At 47.4% G+C, this 27,665-nt stretch overlaps 1 protein-coding gene across 2 annotated transcripts in view; it reads left to right on the forward strand.

Annotated features, from left to right (window-relative positions):
• Positions 1 to 27,665, forward strand: part of GLA (galactosidase alpha) — a 649,316-nt gene that overhangs the window by 548,697 nt on the left and 72,954 nt on the right. For both annotated transcript variants that reach the window (XM_063937004.1, XM_063937005.1), the window contains exon 6: positions 17,009 to 17,206. In XM_063937004.1, the coding sequence (XP_063793074.1) occupies positions 17,009 to 17,206 (198 nt within the window). The remainder of the gene's footprint in view (positions 1 to 17,008; positions 17,207 to 27,665) is intronic.

Consider the following 27,665-nt stretch of genomic DNA (forward strand, 5'->3'; position numbering starts at 1 on the left):
TGCCTAGATTATGCAGGATGACACGGATACCGATTCTGACATGGCAGACGGTGATGGGGATGTGCTCAGGGGGCCCGCATCTCTTGCTAAAGGGGTGCAGTTGATGATAGAGGCTATTAGGGATGTGTTGAATATTGCTGATACAACACCTGAGCAGGTTGAGGAGGCTTACTTCACTGACAATAAGAAAGCCTCGCTAACCTTCCCTGCGTCTATGGAATTAAATGCTATATTTGAGAAATCCTTGGAAAACCCGGAGAAAAATGTCAGATCTCTGGAAAGGTTATGGTTGCTTTTCCTTTTTTTGAGGATAGGAAAAAATGGGAAAACCCTTCCATAGTGGACGCATCTGTTTCCAGACTCTCCAAAAAGGTGGTTTTACCTGTTCCAGGATCTACCACATTAAAAGAACCGGCTGATCGCAAAATTGACACTATGCTCAAATCCATATATACGGCTTCAGGGGCGATATTCATAGGCGTGCGCAGCTAATTTTATTAGGGGGTGCACCCCCGGAGGGGCATGTCTAGCACTGCCTTTTGAAGGCGTGTCTAGCACCACCCATAGACATGTCTAGAACTATTTTACATTCTCTCAGTAAAATCACATGGCTTAATCTAATTTATCCCTAATAATAAAGTAGATATACTGCAATACACCCCAGAGAAAAAATAATGAAATATAATGGTGCGACCACCAGGCAGTACTGACGGTCTACTACATAACCCTGAGTGCGAGCTTCCGCTGTACCCTATTCACTGCTTACACTTCCACAATCTATCCCTAAGCCAGTGGCGGAACTAGAGAGTGATGGGCCTAGGTGCATATGCATTCCCCTCCCCAGCCCCACACACCCCTTGCACCCCCCAGCACTATACCCTAATTTTGAGTGGGCCACTCTGAAAAGTACGGAAGATTTATTGAGCCAAATGGGGGGGCGATCACAAGACCTCCTGTCAGAAAACCGGCGCCACAGGCTTTTCTTCCTCTGTGAGTGTGCATGACACCCATAGAGGGAGAATAGATCCTTTGGCGAGCGCAGCAAGCCTGCAAGGGGCTTTCTAGCGCTCACCCCGCTGCAGGCATACTGGTGGTCGGTATCCCGCTGTCAGGATGACAGCCGGAATCCTGGCCTCCGGTAAGAGGTATGTATTCTGGGACGAACATTTCCATTTTAATATAACATAAGTAAGTTTATAATGTACACGTGTGCCTCTTTCTATGCCAACAGACCCCTCCTCTGCAGGACACCAGCATTTGTCACAAATGTTCCCATGCTCACCAGCTACTAGCCAGTGGTACCCCTTATTCACATTATGAGTCAAAATTCGCATTATGCCACACAGTATGAGCCAAAATTCACATTACGCCACACAGTATGAGCCGAAATTCACATTATGCCACAGGGTATGAGACAAATTTCACATTATGCCACACAGTATGAGCCGAAATTCACATTACACCACATGGTTTGAGACGAATTTCACATTACGCCACACAGTATGAGCCGAAATTCACTTTTTGACATACAGTATGAACTGAAATTAACATTATGCCACACAGTATTATCCAAAACTCACGTTATGTCACACAGTATGAGCTGGAATTCACATTATGGCAAACAGTATGCCCCCAGCAGTGCCAGATACACATAATACCCCCATAGTGCTCACCGTTATTATAAAGTATAACACATTATTAATAATAAATATTTTGAGGGATATAAATAATCCATAGTAATAAAAAAAATCCAAATTTAGCATATTAAACAGACCTGTCTCAGTGACACACTGACAGATAACGTGTGTCTTAAGGCCCATACACACGGGGCGATTTTGAGCTGAGAGCAGGTCAGTTTTGGTGTGTTGAGCTGCTTTCAGCTCAAAACCGCCCAGTGTCCTGTTATGGAAAGCCATGCACCCCCAATGACATTGCTGGGCGATTTTCAGCCCAGCGATGTCAGCGATCATCCTTGTGCATACACGCTGGGCAGAAACGTCCAGTGTGTATGCACCTTTATACTCTCTGCTGAGTGCTGAACTGTCTCAGGCTTGCTCAGCTGTGTCCTCCGCTCCAGCGGCGTCTCCGATTCCTCCTGAGAGGAACGCTTCCTGGGCTGGGCCTGTGATGTTGGCGTGGCTGGCAGCAGCAGTTACAGGACAGTGAGGACTCAGCGCAGAGGCAAACACAGGATTTTCATGGGGGAGGGAGGGGGCTTCATATATATATATATATATATATATATATACATATATATATATTCAGCAAAAACAATGGCCGGCACTTCAAGAAGTTGTTAATAATTAAACCACATCACAGCATGTCACCAATCACATAGTACACATAAACACACACAGCATACATACACACAGTAAACTCACATAATAGTGTACATACACATAAATGATATACTTACATACATAAACACACATAGCAGTAGTACACAACATGCATACATACAGTAGACACGTACAGTAGTAAACAGATGCACAGCTGACACCATAGTATACATACTGTAGTGTACACACACATCTCTTTCGCAAAAACACAGCCACCATAATTGCACATAGACGCTGCCAGCCCCTGCCGAGTCAGCGAGAGCCTGCCCGGCCTGCATCTTTAATCAAAGGCACCCGCGTACCGACCCCCCCCCCCTGGACCCGCCAATACCGCTGTCACCCTCTGACATGCATCTCATACCTGTAGAAAGGAGAAGCTGCATCCAACTCAGCCAGTCCACCCCCAAGAGAAGGAAGGAGCTGCTCTCACTTACCCGCTTGCGTGCGCGTTGCCACAGGAGGAGACTGAAGAACGGGGGCGGGAGGCGGCGCTTGACATCAGTCACCCGCTGGGCTGCTAATCGTGACACCAGCATGTGCCTCTACTATATTGTCCGTGTCAGCAGGGGGCGGCGGGCGCAGCGGCAGTTTTCAGTTACAGACTCGCGATTATCACAGGCGTGGAGTGCGGGGGGTGCCGGACATTAGGAGGTGACTGTGCGCACCAGGCACCCCCCGTGCGCACGCCTATGGTGATATTACATCCTACTATTGCCTGTGCATGGATTTCTAAAGCTATAGTAAAGTGGTCAGGCACGTTACTTGAAGATTCGGATAAAATGGATAAAAGTGACGTTGAATTGTTTTTACGTAACATACAGGATTCCGCAGGATTTATGGTGGAATCCATGAAAAACCTGGGTTCCATGTCTGTCTCGGCTCTTAGAGGACTTTGTCTGCGCCAGTGGTCTGCCGACGCGGAATCCAGGAGAGGTGTGGAGAACCTACCCTACACAGGTCAGGCTCTCTTTGGGGATGCGTGGATTTCCACGGCAACCGCAGGTAAGTCACCTTTTCTTCCCTCAGCTGCGCCTGCTACGAAGAAACCTTTTCCTCAGCTGCGTCACAGTCCTTTCGGGCTGCCAAATCAATTAATACCAAGCCATCTAACACCTTCTTTAGAGGAGGTCGGGCAAAATCCAAGAAACCTGCTGCTGCGGGTTCCCAGAAAAAGAAGCCTGCTTCAGGTACATCAAAGTCCTCAGCATGACGGTGGACCACGCAGCCTGGAGGTCGGGCCGGTGGGGTCGAGGCTCAGACGATTCAGCCACGTCTGGGTGTCGTCTGGTCTGGACCCCTGGGTACAGGGTATTGTGTCCCATGGGTACAGACTGGAGTTTCAAGATCTCTCAAATCGGGCTTGTCAGTTTTGCTGACAGGGCTGTCCTACAGGAAGCCATCCAAAAGTTGGTAGAGTCACAGGTCATTGTACCAGTTCCACCTCATCTGCAAAACAAAGGTTACTATTCAAACCTTTTCGTGGTACCGAAACTGGATGGTTCGGTCAGGCCCATTCTGAACTTGAAATCGCTAAACCCCTTTCTGAAGGGAGTTCATGTTCAAAATGGAGTAGTAATATCAGGTCTGGAGGAGGGGGAATTCCTGGTATCCCTGGATATCAAGGATGCGTACCTCCGCATTCCACTTTGGCCGCTACATCAGGCTTTTCTCCGATTCGCACTGTTATACAGTCATTTTAAGTTCCAGGCACTGCAATTTGGCCTCTCCACGGCACCGAGGGTGTTCACCAAGGTGATGGCGGAGTTGATGCTTCTCCGCAGACAGGGGGGCATCGTCCAAGGAAAAGCTGTTGCAGTCCATTGTTCTCACGACTCATCTGCTCAGGGAACAGATCCTGAATCTTCCGAAATCACATTTGGAGCCGACCAGGAGGTTGTCTTTTCTGGTAATGACCCTCGACACAGAAGTGCAGAGGATGTTTCTTCTGGAGGAGAAAGTGTTGGTGATACAAACAATGGTCCAGGATGTCCTGAAGCCAGCCCGGGTTTCGGTTAATCAGGGCATTCGCCTTCTGAGGAAGATGGTGGCCTCTTACGAGGCTCTGCAGTACGGGAGGTTTCATGCTCGGCCCTTCCAACTGGATCTCCTGGACAAGTGGTCGGGATCTTATCTACACATGCACCAGAGAGTACATCTGTCGCCAAAGGCCAGGATTTCACTCTTCTGGTGGCTACAACTACCTCACCTTCTGGAGGGCCGCAAGTTCGGGATTCAGGACTGGATCCTTCTAACCACGGATGCAAGTCTCCAGGGCTGGGCGCAGTCACTCAAGGGGAAACCTTCCAAGAAAGGTAGTCAAGTCTGGAATCCGGCCTACCAATAAACATTCTGGAACTAAGAGCCATCTACAACGGTCTTCTCCAAGCGGCCCATCTTCTGTGAGATCAAGCCATTCAAGTGCAGTCGGACAATGTAACGACAGTGGATTACATAAACTGACAGGCCGGAATGAAGAGCAGAGCTGCAATATCCGAGGTAACAAGAATCATCCTCTGGGCAGAAAAACATGCGTTGGCGCTGTCAGCAATCTTCATTCCGGGAGTAGACAGCTGGGAAGCGGACTTCCTCAGCAGACACGATCTCTATCCAGGGGTGTGGGGACTCCATCCAGAGGTGTTCACGGAGGTAAATCTTTGGGGTGTACCTCAAATAGACATGATGGGCTGTCGTCTCAACAAGAAGCTTTGGTGGTATTGTTCCAGGTCAAGGGACCCGCAAGCCGTTGCGGTGGACGCCCTAGTGACTCCGTGGGTGTTCCAGTCGGTGTACGTGTTTCCTCCACTTCCTCTTATTCCAAGAGTTCTAAAACTCATAAGGAGAACAAGAGTTCAGGCGATCCTCATTGCTCCGGCCTGGCCATGAAGGGCTTGGTACACGGATCTTCTGGATCTACTGCTATAAGAGCCGAGGCCTCTTCCTCTTCGGGAGGACCTGCTACAACAGGGGCCGTTCACCTATCAAGACTTATCGTGGCTACGTTTGACGGCATGGAGGTTGAATGCCAGATATTAGCTCGGAAGGGCATTCTGAACAAGGTTATTCCTACCCTGAAACATTCTAGGAAAGGAGTAACGTCTAAACATTACCATCGTATTTGGAAAAAATATGTATCTTGGTGTGAGTCCAAGAAGTTTCCTACGGTGGAGTTTCAACTGGGTCGGTTTCTCCTCTTCCTGCAAGCAGGTGTGGATATGGGCCTGAGGTTGGGATCTGTAAAGGTCCAGATTTCGGCCCTATCCATTTTCTTCCAGAAACAGTTGTCTTCCCTCCCGGAGGTTCAGACTTTTCTGAAAGGGGTTCTGTATACCCAGCCTCCCTTTGTGCCGCCTACAGCACCCTGGGATCTTAACGTGGTGTTACAGTTCCTCCAGTCGGATTGGTTCGAACCTCTACTGGAGGTCAAATTTCTCACGTGGAAGGCTGTCACTTTGTTGGTCTTAGCTTCTGCTAGACGTGTCGGAGTTGGAGGCTTTATCTTGTAAGAGCCCCTACTTGATCTTCCATGAAGATAGAGCTGAGCTCCGGCCACGTCAGCAGTTCCTTTTGAAGGTTGTGTCGGCATTTCATATCAACCAACCTATTGTGGTGCCAGTGGCTACTGACTCCTCAATTTCATCAAAGTCCTTGAATAATGTAAGGGCTCTGAAAATCTATGTGAAGAGGACTGCTCATCACAGAAATCGGACTCTCTGTTTGTCCTGTATGATCCCAAGAAACTTGGGTGTCCTGCTTCTAAGCAGATGATCTCTCGCTGGATCAGGTTCACTATCCAGCATGCATTCTACGGCAGGATTGCCATGTCCTACGTCTGTTAAGGCCCACTCTACTCGTAAGGTGGGTTCTTCCTGGGCAGCTGCCCAGGGTGTCTCGGCTTTACAGCTTTGCCGAGCGGCTACTTGGTCTGGGTCGAACACGTTTGCAAAGTTCTACAAGTTAGATACTTTGGCCGCTGAGGACCTGAAGTTTGGTCAATCAGTTCTGCAGGAGCCTCCGCACTCTCCCTCCCATTCTGGGAGCTTTGGTACATCCCCATGGTACTAATGTGGACCCCAGCATCCTCTAGGATGTAAGAGAAAATAGGATTTTAATTACCTACCAGTAAATCCTTTTCTCGCCTGCCCAGCGCTTCGTGTTCCTGCAGTGGTTACTTTGTTCAGTACTGCTTAGTTCTTGGTCAAGTAATATTGTTCAGCCGTTGCTGATGTTTCAAGCTGGTTAGCTTGGTTTGCCGTGTATGTGTGAGCTGGTGCGAATCTCGCCACTATCTGTGTAAAATCCTTCTCTCGAAGTTGTCCGTCTCCTCGGGCACAGTTTCTAGGCTGAGTCTGGTAGGAGGGGCATAGAGGGAGGAGGAGCCAGCCCACACTCTCAAACTCTTAAAGTGCCAGTGGCTCCTAGTGGACCCGTCTATACCTCATGGTACTAATGTGGACCCCAGCATCCTCTACGGACTACGAGAAAAGGATTTACCGGTAGGTAATTTAAAATCCTATTTTTTCTGCATTGGAGTAACTTAGGTTAAACATTAATTAAAAATATGGCTCAAAAGACACATAATAACTTAGCAATATATCACAGTGAGGAAGGCATCAGGGGCAGTTCAATTAATATAAAAAGGTTCTCGGTGACCTCTGTATCATTCAGGATTTCCAGTGTTTAGTGCTGAGCGGATCCATGTATGCATTACATATAACAGTTGCTCGTGATTACTTTAAAAATGGCCTGTTCCATAGTGACTGAATAAATCAGCTGCACACTTCCAGTCTTTGGAACGCAGACCGGAAGTGGAAGGTGGTCCGCAGATGTCACATATGGAAATCACTTCCCATGTTCGGGATAATGATCACTTCTGTTTTGCATGTCAGTGTTTGATCTGTAGATAATAAACTATAATACACTATATCTTGGAAATGGTTAGCAGATCTAGAAGGCTCACATCATGCTCTCATTTTCTAGAAAAAAAAAGGGGGGAGACTGGAAAGACTCATTTAATGGGGCACTCTTGTAGTGAATAGTAGCTAGGTAAATAGGTAATAAAAATGTAACCTTTATTTCTCTAACGTCCTAGAGGATGCTGGGGACTCCGTAAGGACCATGGGGATAGACGGGCTCCGCAGGAGACATGGGCACTTTAAGAAAGAATTTACTTCCTGGTGTGCACTGGTTCCTCCCTCTATGCCCCTCCTCCAGACCTCAGTTTGATACTGTGCCCAGACGAGCTGGGTGCTTTTCAGTGAGCTCTCCTGAGTTTACTGATAGAAAGTATTTTGTTAGGTTTTTTATTTTCAGGGAGCTCTGCTGGCAACAGACTCCCTCATCGAGGGACTGAGGGGAGAGAAGCAGCCCTACTCTCTGAAGCTAGGTCCTGCTGCTTAGGCTACTGGACACCATTAGCTCCAGAGGGATTGGTACGCAGGATCTCACCCTCGCCATCCGTCCCAGAGCCGTGCCGCCGTCCCCCTCGCAGAGCCGGAAGAAAGAAGCCGGGTGAGTATGAGAAGAAAAGAAGACTTCACAGGCGGCAGAAGACTTCATGATCTTCACTGAGGTAACGCACAGCACTGCAGCTGTGCGCCATTGCTCCCATACACCTCACATACTCCGATCACTGTAAGGGTGCAGGGCGCAGGGGGGGGGGGGGGGCGCGCCCTGGGCAGCATTTGGGACCTCATATTGGCAAAAAGATAACATATATACAGCTGGGCACTGTATATATGTATGAGCCCCCGCCAAAATTACAGTTTAAGCGGGACAGAAGCCCCCCGCCGAGGGGGCGGGGCTTCTCCCTCAGCACTCACCAGCGCCATTTTTTCTCCACAGCACCGCTGAGAGGAAGCTACCCGGGCTCTCCCCTGCTGATACACGGTAGAAGAGGGTTGAAAAGAGAGGGGGGGCACATAATTAGGCGCAAAAACTATAACATACAGCAGCTACCGGGTTAACATTAAGTTACTGTGTTATTCCTGGGATATTATAGCGCTGGGGTGTGTGCTGGCATACTCTCTCTCTCTGTCTCTCCAAAGGGCCTGGTGGGGGAACTGTCTTCAGAAAGGACATTCCCTGTGTGTGTGTGGTGTGTCGGTACGCTTGTGTCGGCATGTCTGATGAGGAAGGCTATGTGGGAGAGGAGCGGGAGCAAATTAATGTGGTGTCTCCGCCGACAGCGCCGACACCTGATTGGATAGATATGTGGAAGGTTTTAAATGATGTTAATTCCTTGCATAAAAGATTGGACAAGGCTGATGCATTGGGGCAGTCAGGGTCTCAACCCATGCCTGACCCTATGTCGCAGGGACCGTCAGGGTCTCATAAGCGCCCACTATCCCATATTGTTGACACAGATACCGACACGGATTCTGACTCCAGTGTCGATTACGAGGATGCAAAGTTACAGCCGAAATTGGCTAAATCCCTTCGATATATGATTATCCTTTATATTAAAGGATGTTTTGCACATCACAGAGGAAACCCCTGTCCCTGACACAAGGGTTTATATGTATAAGGGAAAGAAGCCTGAGGTAATTTCCCCCCCCTCACACGAACTGAATGAGTTATGTGAAAAAGCTTGGGAATCTCCAGATAAAAAACTGCAGGTTTCCAAGTGGATTCTTATGGCGTATCCTTTCCCTCCAACGGATAGGTTACGATGGGAATCCTCCCCTAGGGTGGACAAAGCTTTAACATGCTTATCCAAAAAGGTAGCCCTGCCGTCCCAGGATATGGCTACCCTCAAAGATGCTGCTGATCGCAAACAGGAGGTTACCCTGAAGTCCATTTATACACATTCGGGTACCTTGCTAAGACCGGCAATTGAGTCGGCCTGGGCGTGTAGTGCTGTAGCGGCATGGACGGATACCTTATCTGAGGAATTGGATAGCCTAGATAAGGATACTGTATTATTGACCCTGGGGCATATAAAAGACGCTGTCCTATATATGAGAGATGCTCAAAGAGACATTAGTTTACTGGGTTCTAGAATAAACGCTATGTCGATTTCTGCCAGAAGGGTCCTGTGGACTCGGCAATGGACAGGTGATGCCGACTCAAAAAGGCATATGGAGGTTTTACCTTACAGGGGTGAGGAATTGTTTGGGGAAGGTCTCTCGGACCTGGTCTCCACAGCTACAGCTGGAAAGTCAAATTTTTTGCCTTATGTTCCCTCACAGCCTAAGAGAGCATCGCAATGCAGTCCTTTCGTTCACAAAGGTGCGTCCTTTCTTGCCAGAGGTAGGGGCAGAGGAAAGAAGCTGCACAACACAGCTAGTTCCCAGGAACATAAGCCCTCACCGGCCTCTACAAAATCCACCGCATGACGCTGGGGCTCCACTGGCGGAGCCGGGCCCAGTGGGGGCACGTCTTCGGAATTTCAGCCACATGTGGGTTCACTCCCAGGTGGATCCTTGGACAATAGAAATTGTGTCTCAGGGTTACAAGCTGGAATTCGAAGAGGTGCCTCCTCGCCGGTATTTCAAATCGGCCCTACCAGCTTCCCCCCAAGAGAGGGAAATAGTGTTATACGCAATACAAAAATTGTATCTTCAGCAGGTGGTGGTCAAGGTTCCCCTCCTTCAACAGTGAAAGGGTTATTATTCGACCATGTTTGTAGTTCCAAAACCAGACGGTTCGGTCAGACCGATATTGAATTTAAAATCTCTGACCCTATACTTGAAAAGGTTCAAGTTCAAGATGGAATCGCTAAGAGCGGTCATCGCAAGCCTGGAAGGGGGGGATTTTATGGTGTCACTGGACATAAAGGATGCGTACCTTCATGTCCCCATTTATCCACCTCATCAGGCGTACCTTCGATTTGTGGTACAGGATTGTCATTACCAATTTCAGACGTTGCCGTTTGGTCTCTCAACGGCCCCGAGGATTTTCACCAAGATAATGGCGGAAATGATGGTGCTCCTGCGGAAGCAAGGTGTCACAATTATCCCGTGCTTGGACGATCTCCTCGTAAAAGCGAGATCAAGAGAGCAGTTGCTGAACAGCGTATCTCTGTCACTGAAAGTGTTACAGCAACACGGCTGGATTCTCAATATTCCAAAGTCACAGTTGGTTCCTACGACTCGTCTGCCCTTCTTGGGCATGATTCTGGACACGGACCAGAAGAGGGTTTATCTCCCACTAGAGAAGGCCCAGGAACTCATGACTCTGGTCAAGAACCTATTGAAACCGAAACAGGTGTCAGTGCATCATTGCACTCGAGTCCTGGGAAGGATGGTGGCGTCATACGAGGCCATTCCCTTCGGCAGGTTCCATGCCAGGACTTTCCAATGGGACCTACTGGACCAGTGGTCCGGGTCACATCTTCAGATGCATCGGTTGATCACCCTGTCCCCCAGGGCCAGGGTGTCACTCCTGTGGTGGCTGCACAGTGCTCACCTTCTCGATGGCCGCAGATTCGGCATTCAGGACTGGATCCTGGTGACCACGGACGCAAGCCTCCGAGGTTGGGGAGCAGTCACACAGGGAAGAAATTTCCAGGGTCTTTGGTCAAGTCAAGAGACTTGTCTTCACATCAACATCCTGGAGCTAAGGGCCATATACAACGCCCTACGTCAAGCGGAGACCTTACTTCGCGACCGACCAGTTCTGATCCAGTCAGACAACATCACCGCAGTGGCTCATGTAAACCGCCAAGGCGGCACAAGGAGCAGGGTGGCAATGGCGGAAGCCACCAGAATTCTTCGCCTGGCGGAGAATCATGTAAGTGCACTGTCAGCAGTGTTCATTCCGTGAGTGGACAACTGGGAAGCAGACTTCCTCAGCAGACACGACCTACACCCGGGAGAGTGGGGACTTCATCCAGAAGTCTTCGCACAGATTGCGAGTCAGTGGGAACTGCCACAGATAGATATGATGGCGTCCCGCCTCAACAAAAAGCTACAGAGGTATTGCACCAGGTCAAGAGACCCTCAGGCAGTAGCGGTAGACGCCCTAGTGACACCGTGGGTGTTCCGGTCAGTCTATGTATTTCCTCCTCTTCCTCTCATACCAAAGGTGTTGAGGATAGTAAGAAGAAAAGGAGTGAGAACAATCCTCATTGTTCCAGATTGGCCAAGAAGGACCTGGTATCCAGATCTGCAGCAACTGATCACAGAAGATCCGTGGCCTCTTCCTCTAAGACAGGACCTGTTGCAACAGGGACCCTGTCTGTTCCAAGACTTACCGCGGCTGCGTTTGACGGCATGGCGGTTGAACGCCGGATCCTAGCAGAAAAAGGCATTCCGGTTGAGGTTATCCCTACGCTGATAAAGGCTAGGAAGGAAGTAACAGCAAAACATTTTCACCGTATATGGCGAAAATATGTTTCTTGGTGTGAGACCAAGAATGCTCCTACGGAAGAATTCCATCTGGGTCGTTTCCTTCACTTCCTACAAACTGGAGTGAATTTGGGCCTTAAATTAGGTTCCATTAAGGTCCAGATTTCGGCCCTTTCCATTTTCTTTAAAAAAAGAATTGGCTTCTCTCCCAGAAGTTCAGACTTTTGTAAAGGGAGTGCTGCATATTCAGCCTCCTTTTGTGCCTCCGGTGGCACCTTGGGATCTTAACGTGGTGTTAAGTTTCCTAAAGTCACACTGGTTTGAACCACTTAAAACGGTGGAGTTGAAATATCTCATGTGGAAGGTGGTCATGTTATTAGCCTTGGCTTCGGCTAGGCGAGTGTCTGAATTAGTGGCTTGGTCACATAAAAGCCCCTATTTGGTTTTCCATATGGATAGAGCAGAATTGCGGACCCGTTCACAATTTCTGCCAAAAGTGGTTTCATCTTTTCATATGAACCAACCTATTGTGGTGCCTGTGGCTACACGTGACTTAGAGGATTCTGAGTTTCTTGATGTGGTCAGGGCTTTGAAAATTTACGTAGCCAGAACGGCTAGAGTCAGGAAAACTGAAGCGCTGTTTGTCCTGTATGCATCCAACAAGGGTGGTCATTCCGAGTTGTTCGCTCGTTATTTTTTTGTCGCATTGGAGCGATTAGTCGCTAATGCGCATGCGCAATGTCCGCAGTGCGACTGCGCCAAGTAAATTTTCTATGCAGTTAGGTATTTTACTCACGGCATTACGAGGTTTTTTCTTCGTTCTGGTGATCGTAATGTGATTGACGGGAAGTGGGTGTTTCTGGGCGAAAACTGGTCGTTTTATGGGAGTGTGTGAAAAAACGCTACCGTTTCTGGAAAAAATGCGGGAGTGGCCGGCGTAACGAAGGAGTGTCTGGGCGAACGCTGGGTGTGTTTGTGACGTCAAACCAGGAACGACAAGCACTGAACTGATCGCACTGGCAGAGTAAGTCTCGAGCTACTCAGAAACTGCACAGAGAAGTCTTTTCGCAATATTGTGAATCTTTCGTTCGCAATTTTAAGAAGCTAAGATTCACTCCCAGTAGGCGGCGGCTTAGCGTGTGCAAAGCTGCTAAAAGCAGCTTGCGAGCGAACAACCCGAATGAGGGCCAAGATTGGTGCCCCTGCTTCAAAGCAAACTATTGCTCGCTGGATTTGTAACACGATTCAGCAAGCGCATTCTACGGCTGGTTTGCCGTTACCAAAATCGGTCAAGGCCCATTCCACTAGGAAGGTGGGCTCTTCTTGGGCGGCTGCCCGGGGGGTCTCGGCACTACAGCTGTATCGAGCTGCTACTTGGTCGGGTTCAAACACTTTTGCTAAATTCTACAAGTTTGATACCCTGGCTGAGGAGGACCTCATGTTTGCTCAATCGGTGCTGCAGAGTCATCCGCACTCTCCCGCCCGTTTGGGAGCTTTGGTATAATCCCCATGGTCCTTACGGAGTCCCCAGCATCCTCTAGGACATGGGTCTTCAACCTGCGACCCTCCAGCTGCTGTGGAACTACACATCCCAGCATGCCCTGCCTCAGTTTTAGCATACCTTAATAGCAAAACTGTGGCAGGGCATGCTGGGATGTGTAGTTTCACAGCAGCTGGAGGGCCACAGGATGAAGACCCATGCTCTAGGACATTAGAGAAAATAAGATTTTACTTACCGGTAAATCTATTTCTCGTAGTCCGTAGAGGATGCTGGGCATCCGTCCCAAGTGCGGACTTCTTCTGCAATACTTGTATATAGTTATTGCTTCAATAAGGGTTATGTTATAGTTGCATCGGTATTGAACTGATGATATATTGTTTTCATACTGTTAACTGGGTAGTTATCACAAGTTATACGGTGTGATTGGTGTGGCTGGTATGAATCTTGCCCTTGGATTAACAAAATCCTTTCCTCGTACTGTCCATCTCATCTGGGCACAGTTGCTCTAACTGAGGTCTGGAGGAGGGGCATAGAGGGAGGAGCCAGTGCACACCAGGAACTAAATTCTTTCTTAAAGTGCCCATGTCTCCTGCGCAGCCCGTCTATCCCCATGGTCCTTACGTAGTCCCCAGCATCCTCTACGGACTACGAGAAATAGATTTACCGGTAAGTAAAATCTTATTTGTACTACAGTATAATAAAAGGCAATGTCAGGATTCGTGGCGAAATATTGACAAAACATAGACAAACACATATAGATTAAAGGGTACACAGACATACATAAGACTATTTCAATCCCCCCCCCCCCCCCCTTCCTTTTCTTTTTTTTGCTTATTGTGATATTTGTACAGGTTGAGTATCCCTTATCCAAAATGCTTGGGACCAGAGGAATTTTGGATATCGGATTTTTCCGTATCTTGGAATAATTGCATACCATAACGAGATATTATGGTGATGGGACCCAAGTCTAAGCACAGAATGCATTTATGTTACATATACACCTTATACACTCAGCCTGAAGGCAATTTTAGCCAATATTTTTTATAACTTTGTGCATTAAACAAAGTGTGTGTACATTCACACAATTCATTTATGTTTCATATACACCTTATACACACAGCCTGAAGGTCATTTAATACAATATTTTTAATAACTTTGTGTATTAAGCAAACTTTGTGTACATTGAGTAATCAAAAAACAAAGGTTTCACTATCTCACTCTCACTCAAAAAAGTCCGTATTTCGGAATATTCCGTATTTCGGAATATTTGGATATGGGATACTCAACCTGTAAATATTTCACCTACTGGATATTAATATAGTAGTAATAATTACTATCGGGTGTGGATGATAGAGTCGACAGTAACTAAGTCAACAGTCATTAGGTTGATTACTATTGGTCGACAGTTGAAATATGTCAACATGGTCATTAGGTCGACATGGAAAAGTTTGACATGGAAAAAGGTCGACATGAGTTTTTTAAATATAATTTTGGTGTCATAAAGTGACCGGGAACCCCAATTAGTGCACCATGTCCCCTGTTGGCAAGGTGCCTCGCTCCACTACCACTGCGCTTGGCACAGGTTACTGTTCCCAATCATAGTCCACGTGGATCGTAAAGTATGAAAAGGTTAAAAAAATGAATTATTAAAAAAATAAACTCAGGTCGACATTTTATGTGTCGACCTTTGCCACGTCGACCTAGTGACCGTGTTGACCTAATAACCATGTTGGCTTAATGCATGTCGACCAATAGTGGTCGACTTAATGAGTGTCGATCTAAGTGATGTCACCCTAAAGACCGGATCCCTTACTATAACTCTTTACTATTCTTGGTATTTCATCTCAATGAAATTAAAACGTGTGTGGAGGACTACACCTCTTTTTTCTTATTTTAGTGCTTTAAACGCAATATATTCTTGTTAGCACCAATAGCAAATGCTGAGTATACAGTATATTAATTGGCAGTAAATACGGTGCACACCACACAAAAATGGTATAAAGAAATTACAAACTTCAGAAAAAATAATTTTAGAGTTTGACGGTGATGTGTCTAAAGAATTAGTGCCTAATTATTAAGTAAGTAGCAGTAGTTTAACATGTAGTACTACATATTAAAGGGTCAATTTCTTAGACATGTAACAAGACATACTGTATAAAGAATTCTCCTTACTTTATGTCATATCTACAAAGGGTTCACACATATTAGATTAAACCAGAGGTTCTCAAACAAAGTCCTCAAGGCACCCCAATGGTCCAGGTTTTAGGTATATACATGGCTCAGGAAATGGTTAAATCAAATTGACTGAGGTGCTAATTAAGTCACCTGTGCCCAAGCAGGGATAAACTTAAAACCCGGACCATTGGGATGCCTTGAGGTCCGCGTTTAAGAACCTCTGTCTTAAACTAACATTGAGAAGCTAAGATAAAGAATGAATACAAGTCATAAACACTAGATAATTTTTCACATTTCATGTACTGTACAGTCCTCTATAAAACAGGGACAGAACAATATAGACGAATATAAGTCAAGCTATACAGTGTGTGTGTGTGTGTGTGTGTGTGTGGGTGTGTGTATATATATATATATATATATATATAGTTGCTAAATTCTTATAAATAAGAATGAAGGGTGGCACTCCAATAGTTGCGTAGAAAAGTGTAAACTTTTAGTGAATCATCTCATATCATTGTCAACGTTTCAAGACCCGTAGGCCTTTTCATCAGGACATTTACAAGCTGTAAAAAGTGGATCAAAGTGATGCTTCACTTTGATCCACTTTTTACAGCTTGTAAATGTCCTGATGAAAAGGCCTACGGGTCTTGAAACGTTGACAATGATATGAGATGATTCACTAAAAGTTTACACTTTTCTACGCAACTATTGGAGTGCCGCCCTTCATTCTTATTTATAAGAATTTAGCAACTATCTTATCCATTTGGGAAGGCACCAGCTGTTTTATGCTTTATCATCCAGAGTGCCAAGCAACAGTACTTTTATATATATATATATATATATATATATATACACACACACACACTATTAAAATAAGTGCCGGGTACAGTATTTCTAAGGCTTTTAAATCAGTTTTTCTAATTTTCTAAGCAAAATGGGGATTGGTTTCTTATACTGCCGCTTGGGATGCTGAGCGGTGGAATACCGGCAGGAGGGCGCTGTGCTCGCCATGCTGTGGACTCGGTGACAAGTTATGCTCACCACAGGTTCTATTCTCCCTCTGTGGGTGTCGTGGACACCCATAGAGGGGGAAACACCTACCTCACCGGTATACCAGCAGCGGTCTGGTAACCCTGTTGGGATCCCAGCGTCGGTATTGTGATAGTAGGGATCCCGACAAGCGGTATGCTGACCGCATACTGCAACATGACTTTACTGTCTCTATATTTTATTATTTAAAAAAAATTTTTTGTCTTATTTAGAATTTCCTGCAGGATTACTAATTCTTTTTAATGTAAAATAAATAAAGAACATATGGTTTAATTATCAATACAGTAGTTATAAACTCTCTCCTGTGCTGTACAGATTTATGCTCCATTGTTTTCTTCTCTTTTATGTCTATGCAAAAAAATGCATTCAAGCACGAGGAGAACATGCAAACATAGGACACATGTCAGTAATTGAACTCATGATAGGATTGCTGTCAAATAGCAATGCTAACCACTATGCCACATTGTTGTTTCACTAATTGTGAAGTTTATAAAAAAGCAAATAAACATGTAACTTTACAGTGCAGTTCTCCTGTTCAAATACTAATTCATAATTCTCTGGCCTAGAATTAATTATTTTAGAATCATTTGTCAGCACCATTACTGTCATTATCTTTGTCATTCAAACCTTATAGTTGATTATACATTCTCTCTCAGCTTGTCATAGGTAACTTTGGCTTGAGTTGGGATCAGCAGGTTACCCAGATGGCGCTATGGTCGATTATGGCTGCACCTTTACTAATGTCTAATGATTTGCGTGAGATCAGTCCAGAGTCCAAAGCTCTCCTCCAGAACCAAGAGGTGATCGCTATCAACCAAGATTCTCTTGGTGTACAGGGATACAGAGTTCTCAAGGTATTAGAAAACATGATACTCAGTGAGATTGTTCTCTTTAGAATCAAGTTTGGGTCCACAGGCCTCCTTTTCTAAATGCACCGTTCAGCAATTAAATATTTAATTTCTATACATCATAACATATCCAAGAATAGAGTAGGTACTGAGATGCCCTGCAACAATTAAGAACTGATGTCATTACCATTCTGTTATTTGTGGAGCGCCAGCATAGGATATAGCACTGTACAATAAGAGGGAATAATCAAATTGAACATCAGTGACTAGTAAATACCATTAAAAACAATTAAGCAAATGGTGAGATGGCCTAGATGTTACAATCTGATAATATCAAATGCAATAAACACACAAATGTAATGCACATCAAATTGTCTTTTAATGCAAAGCAACCTTCACTTTGCCCATTCGATTTATCCATGCATAATCTTAACATACAGTAGTAACATAGTTTCTGAGGTTTTAAAAAGACAATTTGTCCATTGAGTTCAACCTATTGGTGGTCTCCTACACTATTATTTTTAGCACTAATTTTATACGTTGAAAATTATGTCCGTTATTTATTTAATTTGATCAAATATAGTGCGCAATCTACCCACCAATAACCCTGTACATCCTTATCCATTAAGAATTTATCCAGCTCATCCTTAAAAGTAATGACTGAGTCCGCCGACCGCCATTACCACTCTCTCAGGCAGGGAATTCCAAACATGTATTGTCCTTACTGTGAAGAAACCTTTGCAAAATCTCCTATCCTCCAACCTAAACAGCTGTCCCCGTGTCCTCTGTGTTGATCTTACCAAAAACAAATCCCCCGCAAGCTCTGTGTATTGTCCCCTTGTATACTTGTAAATGTTAACAATGTCCCATCTTAATCTACTATTTTCCAATGTGAACATGTCTAGATTAGCAAACCTTTCCTCGTATTTAGTTTTTCCATGCCCTTAATCAGTTTGGTTGCCTGCCTCTGAACCTTTTCTAGTTCCAGGATATCCTTTTTGTAGTAAATTTAACTTTTAGCACAAACCCATTCATATGCTTAATTTCTCTGACGTCCTAGTGGATGCTGGGAACTCCGTAAGGACCATGGGGAATAGACGGGCTCCGCAGGAGACTGGGCACTCTAAAAGAAAGATTAGGTACTATCTGGTGTGCACTGGCTCCTCCCTCTATGCCCCTCCTCCAGACCTCAGTTAGAATCTGTGCCCGGCCAGAGCTGGGTGCTCCTAGTGGGCTCTCCTGAGCTTGCTAGAAAAGAAGTATTTCTCTGACGTCCTAAGTGGATGCTGGGACTCCGTAAGGACCATGGGGAATAGCGGCTCCGCAGGAGACTGGGCACAACTAAAAGAAAGCTTTAGACTACTGGTGTGCACTGGCTCCTCCCACTATGACCCTCCTCCAGACTTCAGTTATAATCTTGTGCCTGGCTGAGCTGGATGCACACTAGGGGCTCTCCTGAGCTCCTAGAAAGAAAGTATATTTTAGGTTTTTTATTTTACAGTGAGATCTGCTGGCAACAGACTCACTGCAGCGAGGGACTAAGGGGAGAAGAAGCGAACCTACCTAACTGGTGGTAGCTTGGGCTTCTTAGGCTACTGGACACCATTAGCTCCAGAGGGATCGACCACAGGACCCGACCTCGATGTTCGGTCCCGGAGCCGCGCCGCCGGCCCCCTTACAGAGCCAGAAGCAAGAAGTGTTCCGGAAAATCGGCGGCAGAAGACTTCCGTCTTCAACAAGGTAGCGCACAGCACTGCAGCTGTGCGCCATTGCTCCTCATGCACACCTCACACTCTGGTCACTGATGGGTGCAGGGCGCTGGGGGGGGGGCGCCCTGAGAGCAATATAATACACCTTGGCTGGCAAATCTACACCATATATAGTCAGGAAGGCTATATAGGTGTAAAAATCCCCCTGCCAGAATTCCAGAAAAAGCGGGAGAAGTCAGCCGGAAAAGGGGCGGGGATATCTCCCTCAGCACACTGGCGCCATTTTTCCCTCACAGCTCCGCTGGAAGGACGCTCCCTGGCTCTCCCCTGCAGTGTCAAGCTACATAAGGGTAAAAAAGAGAGGGGGGGCACTAAATTTAGGCGCAGTATATAATATAAGCAGCTATAAGGGAAAAAACACTCATTTATAGTGGGATCCCTGTGTTATATAGCGCTCTGGTGTGTGCTGGCATACTCTCTCTCTGTCTCCCCAAAGGGCTTTGTGGGGTCCTGTCATCTGTCAGAGCATTCCCTGTGTGTATGCGGTGTGTCGGTACGGCTGTGTCGACATGTTTGATGAGGAGGCTTATGTGGAGGCGGAGCAAATGCCGGTAAATGTGATGTCACCCCCTGCGGGGTCGACACCTGAGTGGATGGTTCTGTGGAAGGAATTACGCGACAGTATCGACTCCTTGCATAAAAGGTTTGACAACATACCAAATATGGGACAGCCGGCTTCTCAGCCTGTGCCTGCCCAGGCGTCTCAAAAGCCATCAGGGGCTCTAAAACGCCCGTACCTCAGATGGCAGACACATATGTCGACACGGATACTGACTCCAGTGTCGACGACGATGAGACTAGTGTATCTTCCAATAGGGCCACACGTTATATGATTGAGGCAATGAAAAATGTGTTGCATATTTCTGATGTTACCCCGGGTACCACAAAAAAGGGTATTATGTTTGGAGAGAAAAAACTACCAGTTGTTTTTCCTTCCTTCCCCCGATAAGAAACTGGTAATTTCTAAGAGGTTACTAATGGCGTACCCTTTCCCGCCAGAGGATAGGTCACGTTGGGAAACATCCCCTAGGGTGGATAAAGCGCTCACACGCTTGTCAAAGAAGGTGGCACTACCGTCTCCGGATACGGCCGCCCTGAAGGAATCTGCTGATAGAAAGCAGGAGGCTATCCTGAAGTCTATATATACACACACAGGTGTTATACTGAGACCAGCTATTGCTTCAGCATGGATGTGCAGTGCTGCAGCTGCGTGGTCAGATTCCCTGTCGGAAAATATTGATACCCTAGACAGGGACACTATATTGCTACCCGTAGAGCATATTAAAGACGCACTCTTATACATGAGGGATGCACAGAGGGATATTTGCCGGCTGGCATCTAAAATAAGTGCAATGTCCATTTCTGCCAGGAGAGGGTTATGGACTCGGCAGTGGACAGGAGATGCAGATTCTAAAAGGCACATGGAAGTTTTGCCTTATAAGGGTGAGGAGTTGTTCGGGGATGGTCTCTCGGACCTCGTTTCCACAGCAAGAGCTGGGAAGTCTACGTTTTTACCCCATGTTCCCTCACAGCCAAAGAAAGCACCGTATTATCAGGTACAGTCCTTTCGGCCCAATAAGGGCAAGCGTGTTAAAGGCGCGTCCTTTCTGCGCAGAGGTAGAGGGAAAAAGCTGCAGCATACAGCCAGTTCCCAGGAGCAAAAGTCCTCCCCCGCTTCCTCTAAGTCCACAGCATGACGCTGGGGCTCCACAGGCGGAGCCAGGTACGGTGGGGGCCCGTCTCAAAAATTTCAGCGATCAGTGGGCTCGCTCACGGGTGGATCCCTGGATCTTTCAAGTAGTATCTCAGGGGTACAAGCTGGAATTCGAGACGTCCCCCCCCCCGCCGTTTCCTCAAATCTGCCTTGCCAACAACTCCCTCAGCCAGGGAGGCAGTGTTAGAGGCAATTCACAAGCTGTATTCCCAGCAGGTGATAGTAAAGGTGCCCCTACTTCAACAAGGACGGGGTTACTATTCCACAATGTTTGTGGTACCGAAACCGGACGGTTCGGTGAGACCCATTTTAAATTTGAAATCCTTGAACACGTATATATAAAAAAATTCAAGTTCAAGATGGAATCGCTCAGCGCGGTTATTGCAAACCTGGACGAGGGGGATTACATGGTATCACTGGACATCAAGGATGCTTACCTGCATGTCCCCATTTACCATCCTCACCAGGAGTACCTCAGATTTGTGGTACAGGATTGTCATTACCAATTCCAGACGTTGCCGTTCGGTCTATCCACGGCTCCGAGGGTCTTTACCAAGGTAATGGCCGAAATGATGATACTCCTTCGAAAGAAGGGAGTTTTAATTATCCCGCACTTGGACGATCTCCTGATAAAGGCGAGGTCCAGGGAGCAGTTGTTGGTCGGGGTAGCACTATCTCGGGAGGTGCTACAACAGCACGGCTGGATTCTAAATATTCCAAAGTCACAGCTGGTCCCTACGACACGTCTACTGTTCCTGGGGATGGTTCTGGACACAGAACAGAAAAAAGTGTTTCTCCCGGAGGAGAAGGCCAAGGAGCTGTCATCTCTAGTCAGAGGCCTCCTAAAACCAAAACAGGTGTCGGTGCATCACTGCACGCGGATCCTGGGAAAGATGGTAGCTTCCTACGAAGCAATTCCATTCGTCAGGTTCCATGCAAGAACTTTTCAGTGGGACCTGTTGGACAAGTGGTCCGGATCGCATCTTCAGATGCATCGGCTGATAACCCTGTCTCCAAGGACTAGGGTGTCTCTGCTGTGGTGGCTGCAGAGTGCTCATCTTCAAGAGGGCCACAGATTCGGCATACAGGACTGGGTCCTGCTGACCACGGATGCCAGCCTTCGAGGCTGGGGGGCAGTCACACAGGGAAGAAACTTCCAAGGACTATGGTCAAGTCAGGAGACTTCCCTGCACATAAATATTCTGGAACTGAGGGCCATTTACAATGCCCTAAGTCAGGCAAAACCCCTGCTTCAAAACCAGCCGGTACTGATCCAGTCAGACAACATCACGGCGGTCGCCCATGTAAACCGACAGGGCGGCACGAGAAGCAGGACGGCGATGGCAGAAGCCACAAGGATTCTCCGATGGGCGGAAAATCACATGTTAGCACTGTAAGCAGTGTTCATTCCGGGAGTGGACAACTGGGAAGCAGACTTCCTCAGCAGGCACGACCTCCACCCGGGAGAGTGGGGACTTCATCCAGAAGTCTTCCAACTGATTGTAAACCGTTGGGAAAGGCCACAGGTGGACATGATGGCGTCCCGCCTAAACAAAAAGCTAGAAAGATATTGCGCCAGGTCGAGAGACCCTCAGGCGATAGCTATGGACACTCTAGTGACACCGTGGGTGTACCGTTTGGTCTATGTGTTCCCTCCTCTTCCTCTCATACCAAAGGTACTGAGGATAATAAGGAGAAGAGGAGTAAGAACTATACTCATTGTTCCGGATTGGCCAAGAAGAGCTTGGTACCCGGAACTTCAAGAAATGATGTCAGAGGACCCATGGCCTCTGCCGCTCAGACAGGACCTGCTGCAGCAGGGGCCCTGTCTGTTCCAAGACTTACCACGGCTGCGTTTGACGGCATGGCGGTTGAACACCGGATCCTGAAGGAAAAGGGCATTCCGGAAGAAGTCATTCCTACGCTGATTAAAGCTAGGAAAGAAGTAACCGCAAACCATTATCACCGCATATGGCGAAAATATGTTGCGTGGTGTGAGGCCAGGAAGGCCCCAACGGAGGAATTTCAACTGGGCCGTTTCCTGCACTTCCTACAGTCAGGGGTGACTATGGGCCTAAAATTGGGTTCCATTAAGGTCCAGATTTCGGCTCTATCGATTTTCTTCCAGAGAGAACTGGCTTCACTACCTGAAGTTCAAACTTTTGTTAAGGGAGTGCTGCATATTCAGCCCCCTTTTGTGCCTCCAGTGGCACCTTGGGATCTCAACGTGGTGTTGGATTTCCTAAAGTCACATTGGTTTGAGCCACTTAAAACCGTGGAATTGAAGTATCTCACGTGGAAAGTGGTCATGTTGTTGGCCTTGGCTTCGGCCAGGCGGGTATCAGAATTGGCGGCTTTGTCATGTAAAAGCCCTTATCTGATTTTCCATATGGATAGGGCAGAATTGAGGACTCGTCCCCAGTTTTTCCCAAAGGTGGTATCAGCCTTTCACCTGAACCAACCTATCGTGGTGCCTGCGGCTACTAAAGACTTGGAGGCTTCCAAGTTGTTGAATGTAGTCAGGGCCCTGAAAATTTATGTTTCCAGGACAGCTGGAGTCAGAAAGACTGACTCGCTATTTATCCTGTATGCGCCCAACAAGTTGGGTGCACCTGCTTCAAAGCAGACTATTGCTCGCTGGATCTGTAGTACAATTCAGCTTGCACATTCTGCGGCTGGACTGCTGCATCCTAAATCAGTGAAAGCCCATTCCACGAGGAAGGTGGGCTCTTCTTGGGCGGCTGCCCGAGGGGTCTCGGCTCTACAACTTTGCCGAGCAGCTACTTGGTCGTGGTCAAACACATTTGCTAAATTCTACAAGTTTGACACCCTGGCTGAGGAGGACCTAGAGTTTGCCCATTCGGTGCTGCAGAGTCATCCGCACTCTCCCGCCCGTTTGGGAGCTTTGGTATAATCCCCATGGTCCTTACGGAGTCCCAGCATCCACTTAGGACGTCAGAGAAAATAAGAATTTACTCACTGGTAATTCTATTTCTCGTAGTCCGTAGTGGATGCTGGGCGCCCATCCCAAGTGCGGATTGTCTGCAATACTTGTATATAGTTATTGTTTAACTAAAGGGTTATTGTTGAGCCATCTGTTGAGAGGCTCAGTTGTTCTCATACTGTTAACTGGGTATTGTATCACGAGTTATACGGTGTGATTGGTGTGGCTGGTATGAGTCTTACCCGGGATTCAAAATCCTTCCTTATTGTGTCAGCTCTTCCGGGCACAGTATCCTAACTGAAGTCTGGAGGAGGGTCATAGTGGGAGGAGCCAGTGCACACCAGTAGTCTAAAGCTTTCTTTTAGTTGGGCCCAGTCTCCTGCGGAGCCGCTATTCCCCATGGTCCTTACGGAGTCCCAGCATCTACTATGGACTACGAGAAATAGAATTACCGGTGAGTAAATTCTTATTTTGTTAGGTTTTTTATTTTCAGTGAGATCTGCTGGCAACAGACTCACTGCTACGTGGGACTGAGGGGAGAGAAGCAAACCTACCTGCTTGCAGCTAGCTTGTGCTTCTTAGGCTACTGGACACCATTAGCTCCAGAGGGTTCGAACACAGGGCCTGACCTCGATCGTCCGTTCCGCTTGCAGAGCCAGAAGACAGAAGAGAACGATGAAATCGGCGGCTGAAGACTCCTGTCTTCATTAAGGTAGCGCACAGCAACGCAGCTGTGCGCCATTGCTCCCACTGCACACCACACACTCCGGTCACTGTAGTGTGCAGGGCGCTGGGGGGGGGGGGCGCTGTATATGTGTAAAAAACCCCGCCATTAAAGTACACAAAACGCTGAGAGGGCGGGGCCTTCTTCCTAAGCACACCAGCGCCATTTTCCCTTCACAGCACCGCTGGAAGCAGCTTCCCAGGCTCTCCGCTGCAGTATCCGGATACAAGAAGGGTAAAAAAGAGAGGGTGTTAGGCGCCGGGGTCCGCTCGTCGGTGCGGCCCGGCGCCTAGCAACCAGGGACGCCGTGCGCGTTCAGCCGCCGGCTCCCTGGCAACGCTAGACGCCGGGCGCACGGAGCCGCTCAGACCCTAGCAACGGGGACGCCACGTTCGGGCCGCGTTCCCCGTTGCTGGGTCTTTTCTAATTGTATAATGGTGTGCTGGCCGTGCAGCATGCAAGCTGCACGGCATTACTTGTGATTACCCAGTCTGGCTCCTGATTGGGGAGCTCACAGTTATAAGCACCCTTTGGACTTCTCACAGACGCCGGTGATAGCTTCCTGTTTGCCTGTGTCGGTTACAGAGAGTTTCCAGTCCTGCTCAATCCGGTTGTTCCTGTCCTCAGTGATCCTGTACTCGGAAGTTGTCATCTGTTCCTGGAGTCTGACCGAGCACCTTTAACATCCTGTGGTGTTCGTGAGTCGCGGCGTAGCCGTGTGTTGCGGCTTGACCGCTTACTGTTTATTATTTTGTATCTTTGTGTTCTGGAGCTTTTGCGGAGGATTCCGCTCCCCCTGATCCACTCTGGTATCCAGCGGTGCTGGATAGGAGTTACGGATCAGTGGATCTTTGGTTGTCCTTTTCCCTGGCGGCTAGTCCGCACATACTTTTTGGTTTAGTTAGTTAGCTTGTAACCCCTGGCCTGGTTGCTTAGTCAGAGGGCCCCTTGTTATCACCCTGTCTCGGATTTCCCTTTGTCTCCCATTAAGACCTGAGGGGGCATCGGGGTTGGGCAGACATAATCCGCCCTTCGAACGCGGCTGCCATGGGCTCAAGCAACCATAGTCTCGCAGGGGATTTCTGATAACACGGGCGAGACAACGGAGTTAGGGCGCCAGGGGTTACTAGGCTCTCCTGCTCCCACAACCAGTATATCTTTCCAGTACTCAGACCTCTGCCATAAGATCTCCTCTGGTCTGGAGTACGGGAATCATAACATTATCACCGGCCAGACTAAAATTTAAAATTAAACAGGAGTAAATTTTTCCCTTGTTCAGTTGGGAGATTTGTCGGCCTCATGAATCCCACCGGTGTCGGGCCAAATCCTGGCCAGCTTCTAGTTAGCCAGATTCAAGAACTTACTCAGATGGTTCAGGATCTGTCCCTTCGGGTGAGGTCACAGGAAGATCTGTTACGGACTTCCCCGAGGGTCATTCCTGAACCAAAAATGCATCTGCCTGACCGTTTTTCTGGGGATAGAAAACAGTTTTTTAATTTTAAAGAGTCTTGTAAACTTTATTTTCGTTTGAGACCAGTCTCCTCAGGTACGGAGGCTCAGCGGGTTGGAATTATTATTTCTCTGCTTCAGGGGGATCCTCAGACCTGGGCTTTTGGTTTAAAGACAGACGATCCGGCTTTATTTTCTGTAGACGCCTTTCTAAAGTCTTTAGGGCTATTGTATGACGACCCTGATAGAGAGGCATCCGCCGAGAGTCAGTTGCGTGCTCTCAGACAGGGTAGGAATCCCGCAGAGATTTATTGTACGGAGTTTCGCCGTTGGTCGAACGACTGTGGATGGAATGACCCAGCCCTGCGCAGTCAGTTTCGCCTCGGCTTATCTGAGTCTATAAAAGACAGTCTCCTTCAGTATCCCGCTCCTGAGACTCTCGATAAACTCATTGAGCTCTCTATTAAGATTGATCGTCGGCTCAGAGAGCGGAGGGCTGAAAAAGGAGCATCTGTCGGGTCAACTCCTTGTGTTTTTTCCATCCCTGTGGACATAGAGGAGCCTATGCAGATAGGTCTCTCCAAACTGTCTCCTGAAGAAAGAACCAGAAGGCAAAATTCTGGTCTTTGTTTATACTGTGGAGGTAAGGGACATTTTGCCCGTAGTTGTCCGAACAAGTCGGGAAACGTCTCGACCAAGTGAATTGTGAGGGGGTTCACTTTGGTCTGCAGCTTATCTCCTCAAATAATTCACTGTTAGTCCCAGCTAAAGTTTCCTTTGGCAGCCTCTGTTCCTCGGTCTCTGTTTTTGTGGACAGTGGAGCTGCAGGGAACTTTATGGATTTAACATGGGCCAAGACCTTAGGTATTCCTCAGTTAGCCTTGGGTAGGTGTATCACCATGCATGGTTTAGATGGGAGTCCCTTGTCCAATGGGGTTATTTCTCTCTGTACACCTCCTGTTCTACTCTCGGTAGGAGCTCTGCATTCTGAAAAAATTGAGTTTTTCCTCACCCATTGCCCAGCAGTTCCAGTGGTTCTGGGTCACCCTTGGCTGGCCTTTCATAATCCCATCATTGATTGGCAGTCGGGGGAGATCTCACAATGGGGTACCATCTGTAATAAGGAATGTATTACGCTTCCCATCAGAATAGCTGCTGCCATTCCCGCACCCATTCCTGTGGAATACCAGGATTTTGTTGATGTTTTTTCCAAGGGCAATGCGGATATTCTGCCTCCCCATAGGCCTTATGATTGTGCTATTGAGCTAATTCCTGGTGCCACTTTGCCTAAGGGAAGGTTATATCCATTGTCCGGACCTGAAACTGTGGCCATGAATGAGTATGTTAAAGAAAGCCTAGGGAAAGGATTTATCAGGCCATCTAAATCCCCTTTAAGTGCAGGCTTCTTCTTCGTAGAGAAGAAGGATGGTTCACTCAGACCCTGCATTGACTTTAGAGCCTTGAATAAAATCTCAGTAAAAAATACTTACCCTCTGCCACTGATCTCTGTCCTCTTTGATCAGCTACGTTCGGCTGTGATTTTTTCTAAGATTGACCTGAGAGGAGCATATAACCTCATCAGAATCAAGTCAGGGGATGAGTGGAAAACGGCATTCAGTACTCAGTCAGGCCACTATGAGTATCTGGTTATGCCATTCGGCCTGTCTAACGCTCCGGCAGTTTTCCAGGATCTCATTAACGATGTGCTCCGTGAATTTCTTGGAAAATTCGTTGTAGTCTACTTAGACGATATTTTGATTTATTCTGACTCTGTAGAACAACATGTTACCCAGGTGCGTCAGGTTCTAAAAAAATTACGTGAAAATCACCTATATGCCAAGCTGGAGAAGTGTGAATTTCATGTC

The sequence above is a fragment of the Pseudophryne corroboree genome, chromosome 8, assembly GCF_028390025.1.
Source record: "Pseudophryne corroboree isolate aPseCor3 chromosome 8, aPseCor3.hap2, whole genome shotgun sequence".
NCBI lineage: Eukaryota > Metazoa > Chordata > Amphibia > Anura > Myobatrachidae > Pseudophryne > Pseudophryne corroboree.